The sequence below is a fragment of the Oncorhynchus gorbuscha genome, linkage group LG24, assembly GCF_021184085.1.
Source record: "Oncorhynchus gorbuscha isolate QuinsamMale2020 ecotype Even-year linkage group LG24, OgorEven_v1.0, whole genome shotgun sequence".
In the NCBI taxonomy this organism is placed as follows: domain Eukaryota; kingdom Metazoa; phylum Chordata; class Actinopteri; order Salmoniformes; family Salmonidae; genus Oncorhynchus; species Oncorhynchus gorbuscha.
In genome coordinates, this window is record NC_060196.1 from 27,499,751 (window position 1) to 27,523,694 (window position 23,944).

At 44.4% G+C, this 23,944-nt stretch overlaps 2 protein-coding genes across 7 annotated transcripts in view; one reads left to right on the forward strand and one right to left on the reverse strand.

The window, feature by feature from the left end:
* Positions 1–5,302, reverse strand: part of LOC124012172 (protein argonaute-4-like) — a 40,640-nt gene extending 35,338 nt beyond the window's left edge. For 4 of the 6 annotated variants that reach the window (XM_046325654.1, XM_046325652.1, XM_046325651.1 and 1 more), the window contains exons 1-3: positions 5,121–5,302; positions 1,614–1,797; positions 1,064–1,184 (exon numbers count right to left, since the gene is read on the reverse strand). In XM_046325654.1, coding sequence (XP_046181610.1) covers positions 1,064–1,184; positions 1,614–1,797; positions 5,121–5,139 — 324 coding nt within the window. In that variant the 5' untranslated portion in view covers positions 5,140–5,302. The remainder of the gene's footprint in view (positions 1–1,063; positions 1,185–1,613; positions 1,798–5,120) is intronic. The other 2 variants (XM_046325653.1, XM_046325650.1) reach the window with 1 other exon arrangement.
* Positions 5,303–5,881: 579 nt separating this feature from the next.
* On the forward strand, positions 5,882–22,717 carry LOC124012195 (claspin-like). The gene is given in 25 exon segments (XM_046325673.1): positions 5,882–6,163; positions 6,841–6,925; positions 7,229–7,587; positions 7,699–7,845; positions 8,069–8,113; positions 8,116–8,209; positions 8,376–8,478; positions 9,795–10,002; positions 10,004–10,355; positions 10,631–10,807; positions 10,999–11,153; positions 11,421–11,626; positions 14,002–14,054; positions 14,254–14,444; positions 16,299–16,917; positions 17,009–17,069; positions 17,940–18,009; positions 18,089–18,180; positions 18,676–18,834; positions 19,103–19,224; positions 19,353–19,480; positions 20,677–20,800; positions 20,924–21,000; positions 21,163–21,324; positions 22,344–22,717. Coding segments are annotated over 25 exon segments (3,933 nt in total). The 5' UTR covers positions 5,882–6,139; the 3' UTR covers positions 22,464–22,717.
* Positions 22,718–23,944: the final 1,227 nt, after the last annotated feature.

Genomic DNA, 23,944 nt, shown 5'->3' on the forward strand with positions numbered 1-23,944 from the left:
TGAGGTCCCTCCAGAGGTGCACCTTCCAACAGGACAACGACCCTAAGCACACAGCCAAGACAACGCAGGAGTGGCTTCGGTACAAGTCCCTGAATGTCCCAGCCAGAACCCGAACTTGAACCCAAACAAACATCTCCGGAGACCTGAAAATAGCTGTGCAGCAATGCTCCCCATCCAACCTGACAGAGCTTGAGAAGATCTGAAGAGAAGAATGGGAGAAACTCCCCAAATACAGGTGTGCCAAGCATGTAGTGTCACACCCAAGACACTGTAATCGGTGCTTCAGGCGCTTCAACAAAGTACTGAGTAAAGAGTCTACATACTTATTTTTTACTTATGTAAATAAGGTTGCTCTGTCATTATGGGGTATTGTGTGTGTCCCCATGACGAGGGGGAAAAACTCATTATAAAACAGATTAAAAGGCTGTAAAGTAACAAAAATGTGCTTAAAAGTGAAGGGGTCTGAATACTTTCCGAACACACTGTACGTGTGCCATTCAGAGGGTGAATGGGCAAGACAAAAGATTTTAGTGCCTTTGAATGGGGCTTGGTTGTAGGTGCCAGGCAATCCGGTTTGAGTGTGTCAAGAACTGCAACGCTGCTGGGTTTTTCAAGCTCAATTAGTTTCCTGTGTGTATCAAGAATGGTCAAGAATGGTCCCACAACCCGAACAAATACAAACAAATACAGCCAAACTGTGGGAAGCATTGGAGTCAACATGGGCCAGCATCTCTGTGGAAAGGGCATGGACCTTATAGAGTCCATGCCCTGACGAATTGAGGCTGTTCGGAGGGCAAAACTTAATATTAGGAAGGCGTTCCTCATGTTTTGTACACATTAAACAAACTCGTCAAGGACTGGAAAACAAATGATGACAATCGAGTTTGGGGCAAATCAATCCTGTGGTTCTGGATGGGGCAGGAAAAACACCTATCGAAACAAAGGCTATTCAAAACTCTTTCAGGAACTGATAGGGGTGCCTGGGAGGAGATACAGACCCATTACATGGTCACAAAAACCAGAGGTGCCAGAGTCGTTAAGACCTTAAAAGACGACTGCTTACCCTGTCTCTCCCGATGGGTAGTGGATGGGCCGTGTACATGTTTCTCTTCCCGTCGTAGCCCGGTTGTCGATCACCAAAGATCTGCATCTTGAAGTGGCGAACCATTGTGTCCACCACCTCCCTGTGAGAGAGGGGGGAGAAATCATGAGATGACCAGATAATGCATTCACACAGACAGTACTGCTTACAAAAAGAGCAGTCTCGACTGTCCTTCCCTATACATTCAAATTATTCAAATAGGGTTTGGCCCGGGGTAGGTCGTCATCGTAAATAGGAAATTGTTCTTAAACAGACTTGCCTAGTTAAAAGGTTAAATAAAAATAAACTTCCCACCGGCTGCTCTGTTAAAGACCCATTTTTATTTTCACACGTACAACACACATGAGTTTGACTTGTTTCACTGACAAAGACACACTTCCATTCCCTCAACTCCCGCCCAAAAAATAAACCCTCAAAGTATCAACTTAAGCTCCCCTCTCTCTGAAAATCAATTTCCACCTTCTAGTTCTCCTCAAAAAGAGACATTTCTCTCCTTCCCAGTTGTATTTACCTGTTAACCCTCCTTGGCCGTTTCTCAGGCTTGATGTCGATATCGTAGTGATAGACATCAATCTTGGGAATCTGCACCTGGAAGTGGTTGGCCAGCAGGCGGATGGGCTTCCCCACGGTGCCCATGCCAGGCCTCCGTGGGGGCTGGAAGAGGGAGGGCGGGGCCGGCGGGCCTATAGGGGGGTCCAAACACAGAAACACACACATTTGTTGGTTGATACATTCATTTCGTATTCACGATGTACCAAATGGAAGAACACAGACAAACAGTGAGGAGCTACCTGAACTTATTCAATAACAAATGCTTGTTTTGTCTGTGGAGAAAAAAATGCTGCTACGGTGTGCTCTAACGAATAAGACCCTGTTAAAATGGCACTAAGAGGAAAGGACAAGTAAGTAGTAGTTAAGAGGCCTTTAGGGCTCAGACTAATTTGTTTGTTTTGGCAATGAGGCTAAGCAGCACAGTGACCACTGGTGGGTGCAATTATGGGTAGCTAAGCTATATGGATAGGATGCTCAGAAACTCATCAAAGCTGACCAACAAAAATTGGTCAGCTTTGAAGCCAGAACATAAACTGATGCACAGGGCAGGCCTCAGACAAAGAGCAGCACGTCAGACAGACGGCAGCAAGGCCAGATGAGGGTCTGCAGAGAGAGCGGGGATCACCACTAGACACAACACAAACACTGCCTCGCCACACGTCTTATACAGGATGTGGCTCATACATTCAGTGTATATCCCACAACTTATTGTGTAGTCCTATTGTACCAAGCCCCAATACTGACTCACAGGCATGTAGTTAGCAATTTATACAGCCAATGAAAATGTCACAATTACTTGGGTGGATGTTGGGAAGTGAGATGCACCACTATTGTATACTTGTTTTACATTTCAATTGTCCTTGGTGTTAAAGACTATTACAAAATAGGGGGGACTATCCAATTTAACCTACCTACTCTGTAGACACTTAAAGAACGTTTGTCTTAGGCCTAGACATTCAAGATTCAGAACATATAGAGGGAAAGGGGAGAGTTGAGTTTATCATGATTGAAGGCTGGGTGCAAGGGAGGGAGGGCAACGCTTACTGCTTTTGTCCTCTGCTTTCTAAAAACATCCTCATCCCCTCCTTAAAACACTCCACTCGCACCCGTCTTCTCACACCACGTCCCTGTAATAGTAACTGCGACGGGACCAACCACAACAGCCACAGGGACACACGGTGTGTGTGGGGTGTATAAAGGTGTGCATGTGCTGTAGGTAAGGTTCAGAGAGAGGGATCCCAGCAGGTGTAAGTCAGGTTGGGTCAACCCGACCTCACCCACTTTCACCAAAAACAGCACCGGATCTATATATAGCCCCCTCAGCTGCTGCCTCAGGGCAGTTGAGAGGGGCTGTCAGTGTGTCACTGTGTGATATGCCTGGACCCCTTCCGTGTCCTCAAACCTACACCAGGTCCCTCCCTGAATGGGGGGTCTCACACTGGTACCTCAACTATGGATTCAAGTCTGCAGCAACAACCTGCAGGGCTTGGCTGGCTGTCACATGCACTTCAGGCAAATTGCCCCTGATCAAGCCCACTGCCCACGCAAATGAGAGCATTGTACATGGTCACGATGTGAGAATGCGGCTACACCGTGATTCTTTGGTGATCAAATCCAATCAGGGACAATCTAAAAAAATAAAACAGACAATTGGTTACCGTGGTTGCACTGCAGCAAAGGAGAATGCCATCAGAGAAAGTGGACCACTGCCAAAACTGCTGTCTGGTTATTTAATAAATGTGAGTAAATTACTGAGCATACCCAGTTTAAAATAAGGAGCACTGGTTGTTGACTAACTAACAGTCTAAATTGACATTAAAAAAAAGTCTGAAGAGTGACAGTGTGGCCAACAGTCTTAGGCCTAGAGGTTGGGAGTTCCAGGTAAAGGCAGTAGGTTAGGGTTCGTGGTGGTAACAGAAAGGAAACCACCTTCAGTCATGGTCAACATACAGGCCCAATGACCATAAAACCTCCATGCCTTTACTCTGGTGCAAGTGAGAGACTGGGGAGGGGCTTAAACCTGCAGACATGATGCACTGGGCTGATGAGTCAGTTAAACAATCATTGAAGCCTTCCAGTATACCATAAAATGCTAATTACTCCATTATATATGCCTAGGCATAAATGCCGAAGCTTGTGTATGGATGTAGCCATTGTGGCCATCAATTCCACCTAAAGTAACACTTAACATTTGCGTGGCAAACAGGAAATTGAGAAGAATGTATATGCTTGTGGTAGTAAACGACCGCATGGGTTTCATTGCTGGGGGAAAATTGTTTCTGTAAAGATCAGGCGACAAAAAGGCTGATAACTTGTTAATCGCTTTTAGGGGCGGCAGGGTAGCCTAGTGGTTAGAGCGTTGGACTAGTAACCAAAAGGTTGCAAGTTCAAATCCCCGAGCTGACAATCTGTCATTCTGCCCCTGAACAGGCAGTTAACCCACTGTTCCGAGGCAGTCATTGAAAATAAGAATTTGTTCTTAACTGACTTGCCTAGTTAAATAAGGGTAAAAATAAATAAGGATAGGAATTCACACCAGCTGCATTAAATTTATTTGTATATCAGGTGTGAAACAACCATATATTGGCAGTGCAGCATCTCGTACGTGATAGATAGCCTTTAAGTCAACTAGTAGCCATTGCGTAACAGGAAAAATGGTTTTGTTAAAGAGTACGTATGGAGTACACGATCTATTCAAAAGCCAGGCTCCACTCCATGCATGATCATTTACACCCAGGCGACCAAACCACTGACAGAAATCCAAGAAAGCATATCAACACGTTTTTAAAATAATGTACTGCTAACTAACAGTCGATGACATTTAAATATTTCAGCGTGAACAAAGACAGTGCTGCAGCATTGTAACGTTAGTTAGCGTCTCTCGTCACGTTCAATAGGTAGAAAGGAAGACAGCTAATTGTGCAATCGACACACTAACTACCAGGCTTCATATTAACATTTTCTAAAGCTATGTGGGCTTGAGGGCATACGTATTTCAACTGGAATCGTTTTAAACGCATCATAAAGCTGAAAAAAGAGAGTGTTTGATGATGAAACGATAGGCTGGATAAGACACACGGAAGGCATTTGTTAACCCCCACACACACACACACACACACACACACACACACACACACACACACACACACACACACACACACACACAGCCACACAGCCACACAGCCGTCTAGCCCTAGTATCGAGCTGCGCGCTTCAGTTAGAAAACCAGCAGCCAAGATTGACGAAAACAATATCTCGTCTTGTCTTGCATAACATGTGTTCATCAAGCTGTAGTAGCCACCGTAAGAACCTGATCTCCGTTGTATTCATCTTACACGCGTTGGGCCTGATATGCTCGTTTGTTTTTTTTCTCTGTCGTCGAGGCCTACCAACAACCACGGTCCCCAGTTGAGCAATGAATAGGGGCACACTCTCCAGACACCGGATTCTCATATCATATTCTTACCGGGTCCGAGCGCTTCCATGGCCGAGGGCTCTCTCTCCGTCTCTGTCCCGGCCTGGCGGCTCCGTACCGACACTGAAATTGGGGGCGGTATCGCGAAGCTGAGGGGGGATAATTTAAGAAAGGGAATATAATGCGTAAATGTCCAGCAGTGTTGTGGATGCGTTGTCTTCTGAGTGATTTAAAACAGATCCTGTAGATTTGGAAATGCGCATGCGCTAGGTGCATATAAATTCATTATGCGCTTGCGCAGCAGTATCAAAAGAACGCCAACCCATGTACATTAACGGTTAGAACACTACTCCACCCAATTAGACAACATACATTTTTACTGTAAATGTGACTCATAATAAAACAGGTTACTAAGTCATAGTACAGTGCTTAAAAGTAGCTGTATCTGACTTGTTTGTCATTAGACTATACATCATTTCATCCCCTATCTCCAAGTCATCTTGCTACATTTTCCCCAAACTCTTGTCTACCTTACCAGTTAAACACTCATTGTTATTTTGATTCCACTTACTTTTACTAACTCAGCTGGCAATATTTTCTTGACATTGCATTGAAAACAAAATGTACATTATCTGTGTTAGAAAATACAATACTGTTTTTGTCCTGGAGTGGGGTGTGGACATGTCTGGTCAGCTGTAGATTTACCAATCAAATGCTTCTGCTCTGTCATTGGCATGACCACCATCCAACGATTGGATGAGAGTGCATATAAATGTTGAGTATCATCCAATAGAAAAGCACAACGACAATAACTGACAGATGTGAGGATAGACTATCATTGTCAGCGCGCGAAAGATAAAAAATGATTAATTCAGAACAGGAACAAGCGGGAGGGAGAGAAGGCTAGCTAAAGGCGGATCAATAACACAGTTCAAATTTATTAGGCAACATTTTTTTATACCTATAGTACTGTCTTGTGGTCGTAAAGAATATACGGAAGTCTTGATTTCACGGTTTTAATGCAGGTTCACTCCAACTACACAAGTAAAAGGTGGATAAAGTAATTTAAGATGAGTGTGGTGATCTCGCAACAGGTAAGAAATGCATATTTTCAAATTGTTAGTTACATTAGCTAGCTACATACAATACATAGTTCAACACATTAAACCAACGTTAACTTGGTTAATTTTGACTAACATTAGGTGGGGATTGAGTCCGCCATAACCCCATGCTAGTTAGCTCGCTAACTTAACCTGATTTTTGTTACTGATTGAGTTGGATTAGCTAGCTAGCAATCCTCGTCCTTTGGCTAGTTTGATCGACTGTTTGTTAGACATTTGTATAGGGAAACAATGTGACTGTGTAACCAATTTACATTGTGTGAACTAAAAAAAACTATTCTAGACAGTTTTCTATGTTCTGTGTAACATTAGCCACTATTGAATGTCCAGCTGGCTAACTACGGTAACCGTATGCTCTTTGTGGCAGCTGAGAGAGAAGGCGCCACAACAGCCATTTGGCGACCCAACATTGAACAACAGACAAGCATCACATTTAAGCAAGCAAGATCATTCACCTAAATTTACAATAGTTTTTTTCTTCACATTTCAAATGTTCTATGTTTACGTCAGTTATACTTATGTCTTGTCACTAGAAAGAAGACAGACCATTATTATTTTGTAGGAAAGAGAGAAGGGCATCGTCACCAGCATGGTTCCCTCAAACAACATAAACATTTGGTGAATTTCTGATCCCCCCCCCCCCTGTCCAGGCCGAGAGTGATTCAGACAGCGGGATGGGCTCACCAGTGGAGGAGATTGCTTCTAAAATGATTACCAATACTGTCGACTCGCAAGGTACAGTGACACAACATGGTTGATCAGTGCCTAAACAGACCACCTGACCAGATCCCCCTTTTAATGTAAATAGGCTGCTCTGGACTGGGCCGTTTGCTTCTTGATAAGAAACAATGGATTGTCTAGTCTTTGACTTTAGACAATCCAATCATTGAAGCAAACTACGGTACTTGGCTGTTCAACTACCAATGCAAACTAACCTACTTACTTTAGTAGGAAATACTTTGATTCGTGACGTAAACAGAATGCCACCTTTCCCGCATTTAGTCATTAAGATAGATGGCTTGTAATATTTTTCCCCAGATTCAGATGATGACATCACAGTGAACCGGCGGTCCCGTTGTCGGAAGGCCCTGAGAGACAGTGATAGCGAGGAGGTTGTGCCTGAGATAGCAGAGGCTTTGGTCCTATCAGCATCCAGCGGGGATGAGATGGAGACTGCTGAGGAAGAGGTCAAAAGGGCAGAATTAAAGAGCAAGAAGATCTCCCGGATAGCCCCTATCGACAGTGATGGCAGCACGCCAGAGGAGGAGGAAGAGCTGGTCAAAAAGGATGTGAAACCGAAGGAAGGGAAGAGGGAGAAGAGCCAGAGACACAGAGGGAAGAAAGAGAAGTGCCGCAAAGCTGTGGAGCGACTGAAGAACAAAGAGAGACCTGAAGAGGTGAGAGGTTGTGTTATAGTGACAGTGTAAAATTCAGAGTTTTGATACAAAGTAAAGACTATTTTTCTAATGAAGTAAAGACTCCCTTTCCTGTCACTCTCTGTTTTGTAGGAGACCCCTTTGCCCCGTGCTCTGAATGACAGCGGCTGTCTCCTTGGTGACAATGACCTATATGATGCTGGTCTGGATGATGATGAAGAGGAAGAGTCTCTGGACTCCATCAGAGCAGCAGTAAAGCAGAAATCCAAGAAGCACAAGGTAAGAGCAACATTAAAAGTCCTATCTGTAGTTCAGGAGTAGGTGTGAGGTCACTAAAAAGCAAGCGTATGCCAGAAATAAATCATCCAGGATAACTTTTTGAATGTGAAGTGGTTTGTGAGTTAATTTGAATTTGACTAATCTTACATAGCTTTGTGTCTGTATATTGTGCTGTGCAGGCAGACGATGTGTATCAGAACTGGGCTCTGTATCTTTTCCTCAGGAGTCTTTATTTGATGATGATGATGATGATGATGAGATGATGAGGCTGGACCGAAACAGCGTCCCCAGGAGAGAAAGGCAGCTCGAGCTAGCAAGGAGGCCATGAAGCAGCTGCACAGTGAGACCCAGAGGCTGGTCCGAGGTCAGTTTGTTCTTACGTGCATATTACAATAGCGTGTCCCTATATGGAGTACATTGCCCGTGTTCCAATATGCTTTGTTTCTACATGGCTTGCTACACACTTTTCCTGTGTAGCTTCTATTATCCAACTCAGTGCTTCTTGTTGCATGTTCTTAATTCCTTTGCAGAATCCACATGCGGGCTGCCCTACCACATGCCTGAGCCCAAAAGCATCGACCAGTTCTTCAAGAGGAGAGCCCGACCTGAGGGTTCTGCTATGGCACTACTGAAGTGAGAAGACATTTATCTACCAGGATTTCTTTACTTCTACCTGCTTTGTCTTTGCAATTACTGAACTATGCTCATCTAGTTTTGTCCAAATAATTTAAAGGGGCAATCTGATATACCCATTGATTCTTTAAGAATATAACTTATAAATGCCTCACGAGGTTGGTTCAGCAGTCGTACCCTATCAGAACCCAAAATAGCTTGTTTAACTCCTTTGTGAACAATATCATTGTAAACAAACACTGTATAGTCTCAAAACATAGTTAAAACTATAATTGCATATAGATGGAGGGGGGGAATCAATACAGTTACATATCGCAATATTATTTCCGGTGATATTATATCAATAGTTTGACTCCAATAACAACAACATACAGTGGGGCAAAAAAGTATTTAGTCAGCAACCAATTATGCAAGTTCTCCCACTTAAAAAGATGAGAGAGGCCTGTCATTTTCATCATAGGTACACTTCAACTATGACAGACAAAATTAGAAAAAAAAATCAGAAAATCACATTGTAGGATTTTTAATGAATTTATTTGCAAATTATGGTGGAAAATAAGTATTGGGTTGATGTCGGGTGATTGTGGAGGCCAGGTCATCTGATGCAGCACTCGATCGCTCTCCTTCTTGGTCAAATAGCCCTTACACAGCCTGGAGGTGTGTTTGGTCATTGTCCTGTTGACAGTCCCACTAAGTGCAATCCAGAAGGTATGGCGTATAACTGCAGAATGCTCTGGTAGCCATGCAGGTTGATTGTGCCTTGACTTCTAAATAAATCACAGACATTGTCACCAGCAAAGCACCATCACACCATCTCCAGCTACATACTGCATCGCGCCTGCCAGATTTTGTAACAATGCGCAAGGCTCCGTATAGCTCCGCATTGACATGATTGGTTGATGGTAGTTGGGGACAGCAGGTATAAACACACTCACTTCCTTGACAACTTCCTTCACAACAGCTCTGCTTAACAGCTCTGCCTTGCTCCGCGAAGAAGTATGAATGCCCTGACTTCTGCAGAGGCCGTATCCCTGTAAATGCTGCACGGCCAATGCGGACGTCGTATTGACCATGCATTGCCTTTTAGTATCGTGATAATATGGTATCGTGAGGTCCCGGGTAATCCTCTGATCTAATAGGTGGTCAGTCCTTGCATCCATATCTCTGTCTATGAATTTGAATTGTTACATTTCTCCTGCCCTATCCCTTAGCTTTTTACCAAAACAGTGGCGGGGATTCCATTTTGTTATTGTTTGACCTCCATATTGCCCCTTTTTAAGCATATAAGCCCCTTTTATTTGTATTTATTTTTTAAGGTCTGCCAAGTATCAGGACTTGATAAAGGAGGCAACCCCAACACCTTCTCCCCCCCAACCCACCCAAGGAGTCCCAACAGCCCTCAGCCTCCCTGGACCCACCCTCCACCCAGACCCAAGCTCTCTCCCAGCCAACGGCCACTTCCTCCCTACACCAGGAGAACCACCGCAGGGCAGGGGAGACCTCTCCAACCCAGGAGCTCGACGACAATGAATTCCCACTACCTGAACTGGCCGCCATTATGCAGGGGGCTAATATTTCAGTGTTTGGTGGTGCTGAAATTCCATCACCAGAGTATATGGAGGCTGGACCCCCAGAGCAGAACCAGGCAGATCCCTCTGACTCCCAAGCACAGGAGATGGAGTCAAAGGCAGGGGATTGGGAGGGAGCTCAGCCGCTACCTGCTAGAGCCAGCGTGGACCCCATAGCACCACCAGTCAGAAAACTCAAGAAGGACAGGCTGGCCAGACTGAGGGAGCTGGGGGTGGAGCCCCCGCCTGTCCCCAAACTGTGTGCTGACGATGGGTCCTTTGATCTAGAACCCCTTCAAGTTAACCCAGGTGAGAGCACCACAGCAAATGTTCAGCTCTATAAGGTCAGAGCTCTATAGCGCATTATTTTCCAAATGGTGGGTTTGGGTTTAAAGCCTTGTGTTTAGATGCATGCTTTTGTACATTTCATGTGGCACACAAAAGGATTTTGGTGGGTCACAACACAAGTACACTGTATTGTGGCGAAATGGGTGAGCTTGAATGGATTGGGTTGAGAAGAAACCCAGTCAAGTTGGTTCTCATGTATGGTCCTCTGTCGTTAACCTGTTTGTTTCCCCCCACAGGCGTGGAGGCGTTGAAGGAGCGTTTCCTACGTCATGTCCAGCCTGTGGCCCGGCCCAGAGGGGAACGCACCGTGCAGCTCAGCGTCATCTGTAAAGACAGCAACGAAGAACTCCACCAAGACACTGTCACCACCACCATCAGGGAAGGGGAGGAGGAGGCTGCACACACCACGCCTGGTACAAACACACACACACGTTCTCTCTAAACCTCCACACACACACACTCGCTAAAGAGGCATCCCATACAATGCATAATAAGCCAATTTCCCGAAATCCACCGCCACACACACATTTCCAAATGTCTTAATTTCTCTGTCCACTGGCTGCAATATTCTTTCCTAACCAGCCTGGTTTCACCCTTTCCTCAGGTGAGAAGCTGACCAATCTGAAGTCCCGTCTGCAGCAGGCCATGGCCGTAAAGAGACGGGAGGATCGAGAACGCAAGGCCGCCCTCCATCGCCTAGACAACGAGGACTGTGGCGAGGAAGAGGAAGAGGAAATGACGGATTCCGAGGGGGAAGAGGTAAGAGTGGATTGCAGGCTTTGACCTTCTACCTCCATCCACCGCACCTGCCTCAGGCAGTCTTGGGTTGCGTGTCAGTGCTTTCCGTACACTTTTCGCAGTGATGCTCCGCGATGGGAACCTACACATTGAAGACCAAAGCATTTTTAAGTGGAAAAATTAGAATAAGGGTAATAGAGGGAATGTCTTGTCCAATTAATGGTAATGGAACCATTAATTGTGTTGGTGTGTTTTCGGAGTTTGTCAAAAACCTATTTCTCTCCACAGGGTGTAGATGAGCTACTGGGTGGTGATGCTGATGGCGAGGATGAGGATGACGACCAGGATGATGATCAGGAGGAGGGCAGCGAGGCACAGAGGGGTGTGAGGAGCCCCTCCCTGTTGAGATTAAAGGGTCCCTCTCCCCCACCAGACATGCTCAACACAGACGGAACCCTCATGCTGTTTGCGAGCAGTTCCTGCTCGCGCACGGGGTATGTGTGTGTGTGGCGCGTCTCGGCCACGTGCATAGGCTGACAATACGTGGCCTTTAGATTGCAGGCCTGCATAAGGCAAAGTAGAATGCGAGGTAGTGCTCCATGTCGTTGGTCATGGGCAGCCTTGTTGTGTGGAGATGGAAGTGCTGTCTATATTCAAGTGTCCAGATGTCAGTGTCCTCGACTCCTTCTCGACTGTACTGGATTCAAGCAATGTATTGAAAAAGTGTAAGTCAGCCAATTAATATTAGCAGCAGATATGCACAGGCTTTTTCAGCAATGGGAAGATAGTGCCTCACCTGGCACACCAGCTGGTGAGCTGCCGGGTAGCAAGCGATGCGTGTGGGCAGATGGGCTCCGTTTCCAATTATACACTTCATTTCTGTTAATGTCATTTACTTAGGCACAATCTGTCAGTCAAATAAAAATCGGGATCGATCCTAATGACACTTCAACTCGTCTGTGTTTGCGCATCACCTTGCATGTGTGCAAGACCAGTGGGCAGGTGCTCAAAGGAGACAGTCTGACATCGATCACACCGACCGCGTCATTGCGCAAAATGGTACGCGGCGTCATCTGGTTGTGTGTGCAACCAAAGTTCGACATTCACCTTCTGCTAGCATTTTCTGTCAAGCCCTCTACACATACAGTTTGATGCATAGGTTCAATAAATCCAGTGTATGCACCACACAGAACGCACTGCAACTGCCTCTGCATCGCAGCGGTACAAGGCACATGCAGTGTTCAAATGGACATCAAATGTACTTCTGGTGTGCCAAAAATAGATGCACTGTCTGCGATTAAGACATTACTTTTTTTAAACAATTAATGTTTTTATTTTTTATCAATTATTTTTGACGAAATTAATGATCTTTTGGATTTTAATTTGTAGCCTCGCTCAACCTTTCCCCACTGCATTTCTTAGCCAGGTTCTGTAGCCAAGTCTCTCTCTTTTCCTTAGAGAAAATGGCTTCATTCTAGCTCTTACCGTTCAAAGGATATGATCTGTAATACAAGCGTATTTGTTTTTCTGTCGTGCATTTTGCATTTAAAAAAAAATGTGTTCTAAAATTAGGCTACTGGCGGACTGGACCGTTAACCGTTTTATTAGGCTACACACTTGTTCATTCATTATACCTCATTAGCTAGCTATCGCTAACAACCTGGGGGCTCGCTCAGCAGGACACAACGTTTTGGAACGTTGCTAGAAATATGCTATGGAGAACAAACATGCCTCTGATGTATTGAATCATAATCAAATATATTTTTCAAATTATATATTAATGGAATTTCTATCTTCAACATTCAAGAATGTTTTTCAACTTACGGTTTCCCAGGTAACATTACCAGTAGCCTATAATGGAAACATTTGGTGGCACAGAAAGGAAATGGGATAGCACACAAGTTATTGACAAAATTCCTCTTGCCATTACACTGACTGGGCAACTAACTTTTATTTTGAGTTCATTTGGACCCAGTGACTCCCGACTTGAGTGCTTGGACCAAGACACCCGACTTGAGTGCTTGGACCAGGACACCCGACTTGAGTGCTTGGACCAGGACACCCGACTTGAGTGCTTGGACCAGGACACCCGACTTGAGTGCTTGGACCAGGACACCCGACTTGAGTGCTTGGACCAGGACTCCCGACTTGAGTGCTTGGACCAGGACTCCCGACTTGAGTGCTTGGACCAGGACTCCCGACTTGAGTGCTTGGACCAGGACTCCCGACTTGAGTGCTTGGACCAGGACTCCCGACTTGAGTGCTTGGACCAGGACTCACTGGGACTCAGATTTAAGCCATAGGGACTTGGGCCTCGATTCGGACTCAAGGTTTTGTGATTTGACTAAATCGCTGGGCGAAACAGTCATTAGCTCCCATTCTACTTTTGGACAGCAATGTGGCTGCGGCATCTGAACCGGTTCATAACAATGGCAGTGACGAGGTGCAACCCATAGTACTTTAGGGGACCATCTGGTGATCTGTGACCAGCTCGCTCTCGCAGAGCAAGAGAATTATCACCTGGCCAAATAATTATATATTGTTATGTTTGTCATATTTCTGCTGTTGGGAGAGAATAGGATGTTCTTCCCGAAAAAGTTGGTAGGACAAGGCTATGTATGTTTGTGCGCATAGAAGTCAGTGGTTTATGTTTACTATAGGTTAATGAGGCAATACTAGACCATCCATTTTTCAAATTACACAAATGTGACAGACTGAATGATATTTCAGTCAAAATGACTAAGACTAGACTACATTTAAAATAGAGTACCGAAATGAACACTGGTGTACGTTAAATGCGTATACTGAGTGAGTTAGTATGTGTGTGTTATCTCTCCCTCCAAGTTGTGACATTTTGTCTTTCTTACAGGGATGGTGTGAAGAGGACAGGGCCCGGTGGTCAAGACAGTTACACAAAGATGGGTGAGTAGACTGAACATCTCACTTTCATAGTAAATTATCATAACTATGCTACTTCATAAAATACTCGCAAATCCTTGATGCAATCAGGTGTCTCTTTTCCATTCTAGGTTAAAAAATGGGGGGGGGCTTATGGTAATGAAAAAGGGAAGTTTCACTGGTAAAATTGTATTGCAAGTTCTATGTCTCTTTTCTACTACAGAGGAAGAAGATTCTCTGTCCCTGGCCAAGGACAACAGTCACAACAGTAGTTTTGAGCTGCTGGGCTCCATGCTGCCGTCCTACCAGCCTGTCAACCGCAGCACCACAGGAGGCAGGGGCCTGTCAGCCAGAACCTTTCGCTCCCCCTCACCCTGCTTCTTCAGACCCAGCTTCCTGGGATCTGCCTCCAAGGTGAGACGCTGACCGGGGGGTTTATATCCTGTATGTCTAGGACACAGTGTTTTCCTTACCACTGTATGACAGTGTCAGAAGAGAGCCAATCGGAACCACACAGACCCAAGTATGCATGTCTCCTAGTAATGCATGCGTTATGTGAATTCAATCAGGGACTGCGGAACGATTTTGACCGGGGGGTGCAGTGACCTATGTGTGCTTGCCAATTTGTTTTCATTGTGCATCATAGTAAAGACTAATTTAACTGTAAAAAAAAAATGTATTACATTTGAAGGTGTCATGAACACAACCAGGCATGATGTTTCATCTGATGAACCACCTTTCCATCACGTCCGCTGTGATGGAAACAGGAAGTTTCGGGACCGTTAAAAAAAAAACCGCTGACAGATCATTTGTTTGTTCAACATGTGATCTTTGTCTGTAAAATTCATTACGCGAGAAATGGTTTGTGGAAACGCCTTAGAGCCAGTATTGATATAATAACCATCATATGACAGTAAACTATGGTGTGTATGTGTGGTCCTCCCACTACAACTCAACTTATTTCATCAGTAGCCTAATAAACTATGACTCTCACAAGGTGGTGAAGGTGGATGGTGACGAGCTCGATGCCTCCTTTCAATAAATACAGAGGGTCTTATTCTGGTGACATGGTGATCGACGCTTGACTGCCATTTGACAATCTAAAAATCATTATCCATAATAAGCTAGTCTCATCGTGTGACCTAGCCTACCCACACTGTGTCTGCGAGCTGTTGGCTAGAGCGCACGTGCAAAGCACATTTGACTATTTAACGCCATGGTTTTTGGGACAAAACTATCGGTCGAGATGAAAATGCGATGGAAAGACATTGAACTTTTTTCTCCCCTGTTTTAAAAAAAAACAAAAAAATGTAATTTTTTAACACCGAACGTGTAATGACATTCAGCGACTATTAGACACACGTTGCCTGAATTCTTTGATGCCTCCGAGGCTGTTTCTTCTGCGTCACCTTCCCAGACAGTCGTCTCGGTCTACTTTCACCCCTGTTTTAGCGGGGGGGGGGGGGGGATTCTGCATATCATTTCCAAAATTTTGTAGGCTATTTATTGACCGACTTAGGCCTGCAGCTACTAGTCTCTTATTACTTGTTGCCTTAGGAGACAAAAAATCAGAGCTCACCAGAACAATGTAATACACAAATAGAATGGCTGTATCAGTAATAGTCCTAAACCTAATCCAGTTGACATTGGTAAAGTTTTGTCTTCCATTTCTACTCACAGAGCAAGGATGTGTAGCGACCGGGGCAAGCCTGCAATAGCCTAACTCTAATAAAAATGTAAAGACAGCGAGAGATTTTCCCTTCAAAATGTCTAAATGGAAGTAGGTTCCACCGGTTTCAAGGAAACGAAAAGCTGTGAAAACGATCCAATGTGAATCCGATTTCGATTTCAGTTTGTCCTGGATGCATATGTTTATGTAGTTGGAATGGCCTACTGTCAGCTTTTGTCACTGACAAAGACGGGGACTGTGCTAACTGTGCATTCTCGTTCTCTCAAGATGCTGAAAGAAAGTCATATTTCTCCACTCCTATTCTCAAGGCTAAATTAACATTTGTTGTGTCATTTTACTTCAAGAAATACCACTATATTAGGCAACATGTGAGAGTAATAGCCCTACAGTCAGTGTCTATATTTCAGGCTACGTTTAGGCTAAAACTTCTGCGTCCAAATGTGTATTTTTAGTTCAGATGAGCAGCAGCATGTTTATTGTTAAGTTAGGATTCAGAAAGGCAGTTTCTATAAATGTTGAGACTGACTTCATTGAGACTCATCCCCAGTATCTCATCCCCCTCTCTCTCCATCCCACAGAGCTCAGGGAAACTCTCCGAGCCCTCTCTCTCGCTGCCCGTGGAGGACTCTCAGGACCTGTATGCTCCTCCCTCCCCCGGCGAGTCTTCTGGCCCCCTGGGGGCCCCGTCCCAGGGTCGCTTCTCTCTGGAGGAGGACTCCCAGCTCCTGGATGCCGACGGCTTCCTCAACGTGGGGCCCCGCACTGGCCCCCCGCGCTCCCACAAGAGGCAGCTCCTACTGGCCAGCCTGGATGAGAACGCTATGGACGCTAACATGGGGGAGCTGTTAGGAATGTGCTCTGGGGGGTTCGGGACTGCCAGAGAGGGCGGAGTGGGGGGGCTTGGGGCCTCGCAGGAGGATGAATTGTTAGGGCTGTGTTCTGGAATGTTCCCTACCACACAGACGGAGGGAGCGATGGAGAGGAAGAGCGAGGGAGGAGTTAGAGGGCTGGGGGCGACCCAGGAGGATGAGCTGCTGGGGCTGTGTTCGGGAGTGTTCCCCACCGCACAGGCAGAAAGGGAGAAGGAGGGAGCGGAAGGGAGGAAGAGGGAGGAAGCCAAGATGGAGTTGGAAATGGACCGAGACGATGACATGGATCAGCTGCTCGGCCTCTGCTCTGGGAAGTTTACTACTCAAGGTAAGCATGTCTCCCAAGTACTGGGTGTACGTCTGGGTGATTGGGTGTAATAATGTTTTGGTTCCATTCCTCTCAATCTCTCTCCGTATAGGTGTCTCCCCCTTGCGATCCAACTCTAGCTACGCCCCACACTCTTCAACTGCGGAAGACCGGTAAAAACAGCTAGCCTAATATTTTTTTAAACGCAGACAAATCACTGACTCCAGACATTTAAAATGGAATTCAACAATATTGAATGTAGTGAATTTATTAGGAAATAAACTAAATGTATTGTAATTTATTAGAAAGTTCATTTATTTGTCCAAGTTAATAAGACAGAATGTAGTCATTTGTATTTTCCTGCACAGGAATATACCACTGTCTGTGTGTTGTGTGGTGCTTGTATGTCTAGTCTATGCTCTGTGCAGCCATTAGCGATAATGCCAATGATAACCTTCTGCTCTACTGGTAGATTGAAAGGCTTTTCCAAAAACCTTCTCAAGTAAATGTTAACTACAAAGTAGCCTATACCTACCTGGCAGAATGATATCATGATTATTTGCATTAAACCAACCATAATTTATTTTGCTACAGAAACACTGCCAACCGAACAACGCTTTCTGGCTGGTGTGCACATGCATTAAAAACTGTGCACTACACCTACAATTGAACATGTCTTAGATTTTACCAGACCTCAAGTTTTCTCCTGATGTAGTTTGAGCATTGTTGTGGACTTAGAACATCCCATTCTTGTTTTCCTATTTTGTAAAGTGATTTTGAGGGTGAAAACCTGGGAAAAAAAGGATTTTGGAGAGAGAAAATAACAAAATCAGGCAAAAAAAATTGAACTGATTTGATAGGGCCCTAATATTGTATCTGATGACTAATTTATCTTCTCGGTATCAATAAAGTTTATTCAATTCCGTAACGGAGTACTATGTTATACTTCTTGAACTTACCACTATGTTATGCTCAGGCTATACATTGAAAGAAATCTACAAATGTATCCCCGTAAGGCTAAATGCTGTTCTGTGCTGTTTCAGAAGAACGAGACTGGCGGAAGAGGATTGCGAGTTTCGACTTTTGTCAGACGTGGAGAGCCAGAGTGAGCAGGTAAGACACACGCGAACGCACCTTTTGCATTGATGACGTATACCCCAATCAGTTTAACTCCTTCCTCCTTTCCTTCCAGGAAGACCATGATGGCGACGAGGATGACGAGAACGAGGTGGAGGAGGAGGAGAGGGAGGCTGTCTTTGCACCCCGGCAAGGAAAGAAGAAAATGTACGTAGAGAACTGTTCCTGAATGATGAACTTGCACAGCTCAAGTTTGTCACGTGCACGAGTACAGTGAAATGCGTTTGGTGCTTGCTTTTTCCAGACAATGCAGTTATAATAAATATCAGTAGTACTATAAAGATAGAGGTTTAAGTTAAGACGTCTGTTGGGTTTCCTTGACGGTAGAGCCTATTAAAAGATGAGCTCAAAGACTGCATAGCACAGAAGGCATGTTTTGCTTCGGCAAAGAGGATATGGGATTGATGTATTTTTCTAGTATTTAAGACAACATAGTGCCTCTGCATTCACCTATACCGTAGTCTGTCAATATACCTTTAGGTCTTAGGATGAGTGTCTGTCGAATGTCCTGTTTTTGAAAATGAACTCAATTGCACAAACTGTAAACTCCTTTTATGTATCAGAATGCGGTTTGCACACAGAAGGATAGTTCAGGCCCACTTTGTATTCATGTCGTCTGGTTGTGGTTTCCGCTCTCTGCAGGCGCATGGCAGAGTTTGTGGACTCTGAGGCTGAGCTCTCAGGTAGTGATGTGGGCAGTGAGGATGAGGATGACGGTGAGAATGAATATGAGGAGGAGGAGCTGCTGGACGAGCTGCCGTCTGATGAAGAGCTGCAGGACCAGGTCAACAAGATCCACATGTATGTACTGACACAAATACCTCCACCCTCAAAAATAGCATTTTAAATACCTCGGAACAACAACAAAAAATCTTAAGAACTTCTATACTCAATACTATTTCTATTGGGTTACCTTAACAAAGCACAATGTGCTTTATCTTCATAGGTAATGTTTGGTAGTAGAGAAGTTTAATTTGTTCATTTTTATTGGAAAAGGCAACCGATCATATGGCGTCTGTGTGGAAGAAAAATGTTACCCTAAAGCTTAGTGTAACCCGCTCGTCTACAGGAAACAGGTCCTTGACGACGACAAGCGGCGACTGCGGCTGTACCAAGAGCGTTACCTAGCCGACGGGGACCTGCACTCAGACGGCCCGGGTCGAGCTCGCCGCTTCCGCTGGAAGAACATAGGTGGGTGTGTCCTGAGTTGGCGTCCTCCTTCGACAGATATCCTGCTTTTCTGTTCCACAAGCTTTATTCAACAGTCGTTGTTTTAACCCAATGCTGTCTCTGTTTTTGTGGTGCTTTTCTCTCTTTAGACGATGGCTTTGACATGGACGGAATGGGGGCAGAGGGGGAGGATGATGAGGAGGAGGAAGAGCTGGACCAGGCAGAGCTGCAGAGGAGGAAAGAGAGGCTAGAGAGGGAGCAGTGGCTACGAGAACAGGTACACTTCATGTACAAAAGTATGTGGACATCCTTCAAATTTGTGGCTTCGGGCTATTAAAGCCACACCCGTTGCTGAACGGGCTATAAATTTGAGCACACCGCCGTGCAATCTCCACAGACAAACGTTGGCAGTAGAATGACCTTACTGAAGAGTACAGTGACTTTCAACGAGGCACCGTCATAGGATGCCACCATTCCAACAAGTCAGTTCATCAAATTTCTGCCCTGCTAGAGCTGCCCCGGTCAACTGTAAGTGCTGTTATTGTGAAGTGGAAATGTCTAGGACCAACAACTGCTCAGCCGCGAAGTGGTAGGCCACACAAGCTCACAGAACGGATCCTCTGATTGCTGAAGCGCATAAAAATTGTCTGTCCTCAGTTTTAACACTCACTACCGAGTTCCAAACTGTCTCTGGAAGCAACGTCAGCACAAGAACTGTTCGTCAGGAGCTTCGTGAAATGGGTTTCCGTGGCCGAGCAGCTGCATATTAGCCTAATATCACCATGTGCAATGCCAAGCGTTGCCTAGAATGGTGTAAAGCTCGCCGTCACTCTGGTGCAGTGGAACCGCTTTCTCTGGTGTGATGAATCACGTGTCACCATCTGGCAGTCAGGACTAATCTGGGTTTGGAGGATTCCAGGAGAACGTGATTATGCCCCAATGCGTAGTGCGAACAAGTTTAGTGGAGGAGGAATAATAGTCTGTGGCTGTTTTTCATGTTTTGGGCCAGGCCCAATAGTTCTAGTGAAGGCAAATCTGAAGGCTGCAGCACACAATAACATTCTAGATGATTCTGTGCCTCCTACTTTGTGGCAACGGTTTGGCGAATGCCCTTTCCTGTTTCAGCATGACAATGCCCCCGTGCGAGCCATGCTTAATCGCCCAACCGATACTTGGTCATGTAGTGTATGTATAGCATATGGGAGTGTGTTGAACACTTGGTGTGTGTCATTCTATTCTGTCAGGGGAAACTCACTAGGAACCAAATGGAATGAAACAGGGAGGCACCTACTTGAATTTCTCCAATAAACTCATATTTGTTGCGAACTGTTTTCCTACGGTTTGGACTAATGATTACTCCCCTGGTGTGTGTGTGTGTGTGTGTGTGTGTGTGTGTGTGTGTGTGTGTGTGTGTGTGTGTGTGTGTGTGTGTGTGTGTGTGTCATGTTTGTCTAACACCCTTTGACGTTGTAGTCGGATGCTAAGGCCAAGAAAGGGGATGACTTTGACATGGACGAGGAGGAGAAGATTGGCGAGGAGGACAGCCAGTTCATGAAGCTGGCCAAGAAACTGACCGCCAAGAAACTACAGAAGAAAGGTGAGCTGATGTACAAGAGATACGAGATCAAATATATAAGAAAGATGACTGCGAAGTTCTCAAGTTATTTTTTTTAACCCTCCCCATATCTCAATCCCTCAGTCTCTCTGTTTTGTTTTCCAGAGCTGCCTGTTGCACCCCAGGCGGACAGAGAATTCCCAGCTCAGAACCCCTTCCAGAGACCTTCTCAACCCACCATGGTCAGTACCTTCCTCATACTAGTCTAGACTTGAAGTCACCCTCTCTCCTCTAGTGTGACACTTATGATTTTCACTGTGTAATCGGAGCCTTCTAGGAATCTTTACTAGATGACTGCCTCTATGACTGTTTCACCTCCATTTAACCTTTGAACCCCACCTCAGGTGAAGAGGGGCTCGTTGCTCAGCCAGCCCCGCTCGGTCCTGCAGAAGCTGGCCTGTATCTCCGAGGGGAACCCGCTAGCCCCCCGCAACACCCGAGGGTTCGTCTTCCAAAGCCTATCGCCAGAGAAAGAGGCCTCTGCTGCAGAAGCCCCCAAAAAACAGGCAGGTCCAACCATAGAGAGAAAATATAATGGTGCTATATGTAACCCTGTGGGCCTAACGCACACAGTTGGATGATAGTTGGTCAGTATTGTGGCTACAACCGTGTGTAGTGTTTCAGTAAACATGTTTTGTTTTTCTTGAAAGCCTCACTCCATTCCCAACTTTTTTTTCTGTAGAATAAAAACATCCATTACACATTTTAAGAGTTTCTTCTCTAGAACTTGACGGTTTGGTCATTACTGTACTTGTAATTCTAATCATGGGACATTGGACTGTAGTGTAGTACCGATGTCTGACCATAGTGTGGTGCCAAAAGCCCAAGCTGTCAATGTTTCCCTGGTATAAAACTGTGTTAGTGCAGTCTTTGTTTGACTTGAACCATTGCTTGCTCTTATCCATACCTTTGTTTTTTTGTTGTTTTTTTACTATGTTTACATATACTGCAACTGGGGTTTTAGCTGAAAATGTGTACAACATGACATAATCCAAACTGGATCTGTGTGGAATATCGATATTATTGCATGTACAATCTCTGAACCGATCAGAGAAGACGCAGCGTCAACATGAAATTGTATTTTATCTCAGGGCATTGACATTGTCTTTTTAAAATTGACTCAAATTTGTATTCGTCATGATGACATTTTAATTACAATTAAATGATGCCGGATCATGCTAACCAGGTTAAGACTTTTGGGGAGTTCTGTTTTAAACTGAGGCGTAATTGATGTTTTTAAATAGCTGTAGTACTGCTCCAACTCATACAGACGTCCACAAACACAGCTGGACATGTATAATTTTTAATGGGACTCCACGCTGGCGCCAAGATCTCCCAAATAATTACATTCCAGTAAGAAATTAAGAATCCCGAAATCTGAATATTATCGTCATGGGGCGTTTGCTTCTAACGTGGTGGAGAGTTTGTTGACAAGCTCTGTATATCTCTGACAAGTTTTGGTCCATTATTTTAGCAACAGGAGTCATTTCCGATATTTAACTCTGAATATCTCTTTATTTCGCAGATGAAGAAGAGGGGACAAATCAAGGTTTTGGCCCCGGCTGCTAAGCGGCCATGTCGAGAAAACAACACACCAGCAGCCAAAGGTCCCCAAAGAAGTATTTTCTGTTACCTGGAGAACTGAGGTGCCTGACAATTGTGCCTGATGTGCCAATCATGCACACATCCAGAGTGTGTACTACCTTGTAAAATCTGGTGTCAACAACTGTCACACTTTCTCCCGGGACCCCATTGACTCTTTTGGACAACACTTGATTGTGTCCTGAATCTTTTCTTCTTTTTTTATAGTGTAAATAGAATGGGTTTGATTTTATCATTTTTTTTTCTGATTTTTAAATGTACTTGTTTTAAGTTTGTAAATTAAAGTGTATTTTACCACATGCTCTAATATCTGTTTTATCCTGGTGTGTTGTATTCTACTCACATGCAGGTTGCTTGTAGGTAAATTGAGGTACAGCGCCTTCAAAGTATTCCTACCCCTTGACTTATTCCCCATTTTGTTGCTGCAGCCTATTTTCAAAATGGATTAAATAGAATTTTCTCTCTTCCGTTTACACACGACCCCATAATGACAAAGTGCAAACATGTTTTTAGAAACGTTTGCAAATTTTATTGAAAATGAAATGCAGAAGACTAATTTTACATGATTATTCACACCCCTGAGTCATATGTTAAAATCCCATTTGGCAGCGATTACAGTGATGTCTTTTGGGGTATGTCTAAGATTTGCACACCTAGATTGTAAAATATTTCCCTTTTTTTTTTGTCGAGCTCTGTCAAATTGGTTGTTGATCATTTTAGTAAAAACTGTAGATTGGCCTCGGAATATTCACTTGTCTTTTAGGTTATTGTCCTGCTGAAAGATCCCATTTTATTGGTCACATGCACATGGTTAGCGGGTGTAGCTAAATGCTTTTGCTTCTAGTTCCGACAGTGCAGTAATATCAAACAAGTAATCTAACAATTCCCCAACAACTACCTAATACACACAAATTTAAAGGGGTGAATGAGAAAATGTATAAATGGATGAGCGATGGCCGAGCGGCATAGGCATGGTGCAATAGATATTAAATACAGCATATACATATGATTAATGTAAGATATTTTTAAAGTGGCATTATTTAAAGTGACTAAAACAAAACGACTGCATAGTTTCCTTAGGACTCGAAGCGAGGCGACCATCTGTCTGTTGAAAAGCAGACTGAACTAGGTTTAGGATTGTCCCTGTGCTTGGCTCCATTCTGTTTCTTTTTTATCTTGAAAAACTCCACCAGTCCTTAACGATTAATTACAAGCATACCCATAACATGATGCAGCCACTACTGTGCTCTGTAATATTTTTGTGGCAAATCCAATAAAACACTGAATAGCTTTGCAAAATATTTTGCAGTATTACTTAAGTGCCTTGTTGCAAACAGGATGTAAAAAGGCTTTCACTGTCAATTCAGTTAGTATTGAGGAGTAACTACAATGTTGATCCATCTTCAGTTCTCGTAATCACAGCCATTTAAGCTCAAAATGTTTTAAAGTCACCATTTGCCTCATGGTAAAAACCATGAGTGGTTTCCTTCCTCTCCGGAAACAGTTAATACAGGGTGTAGTGGC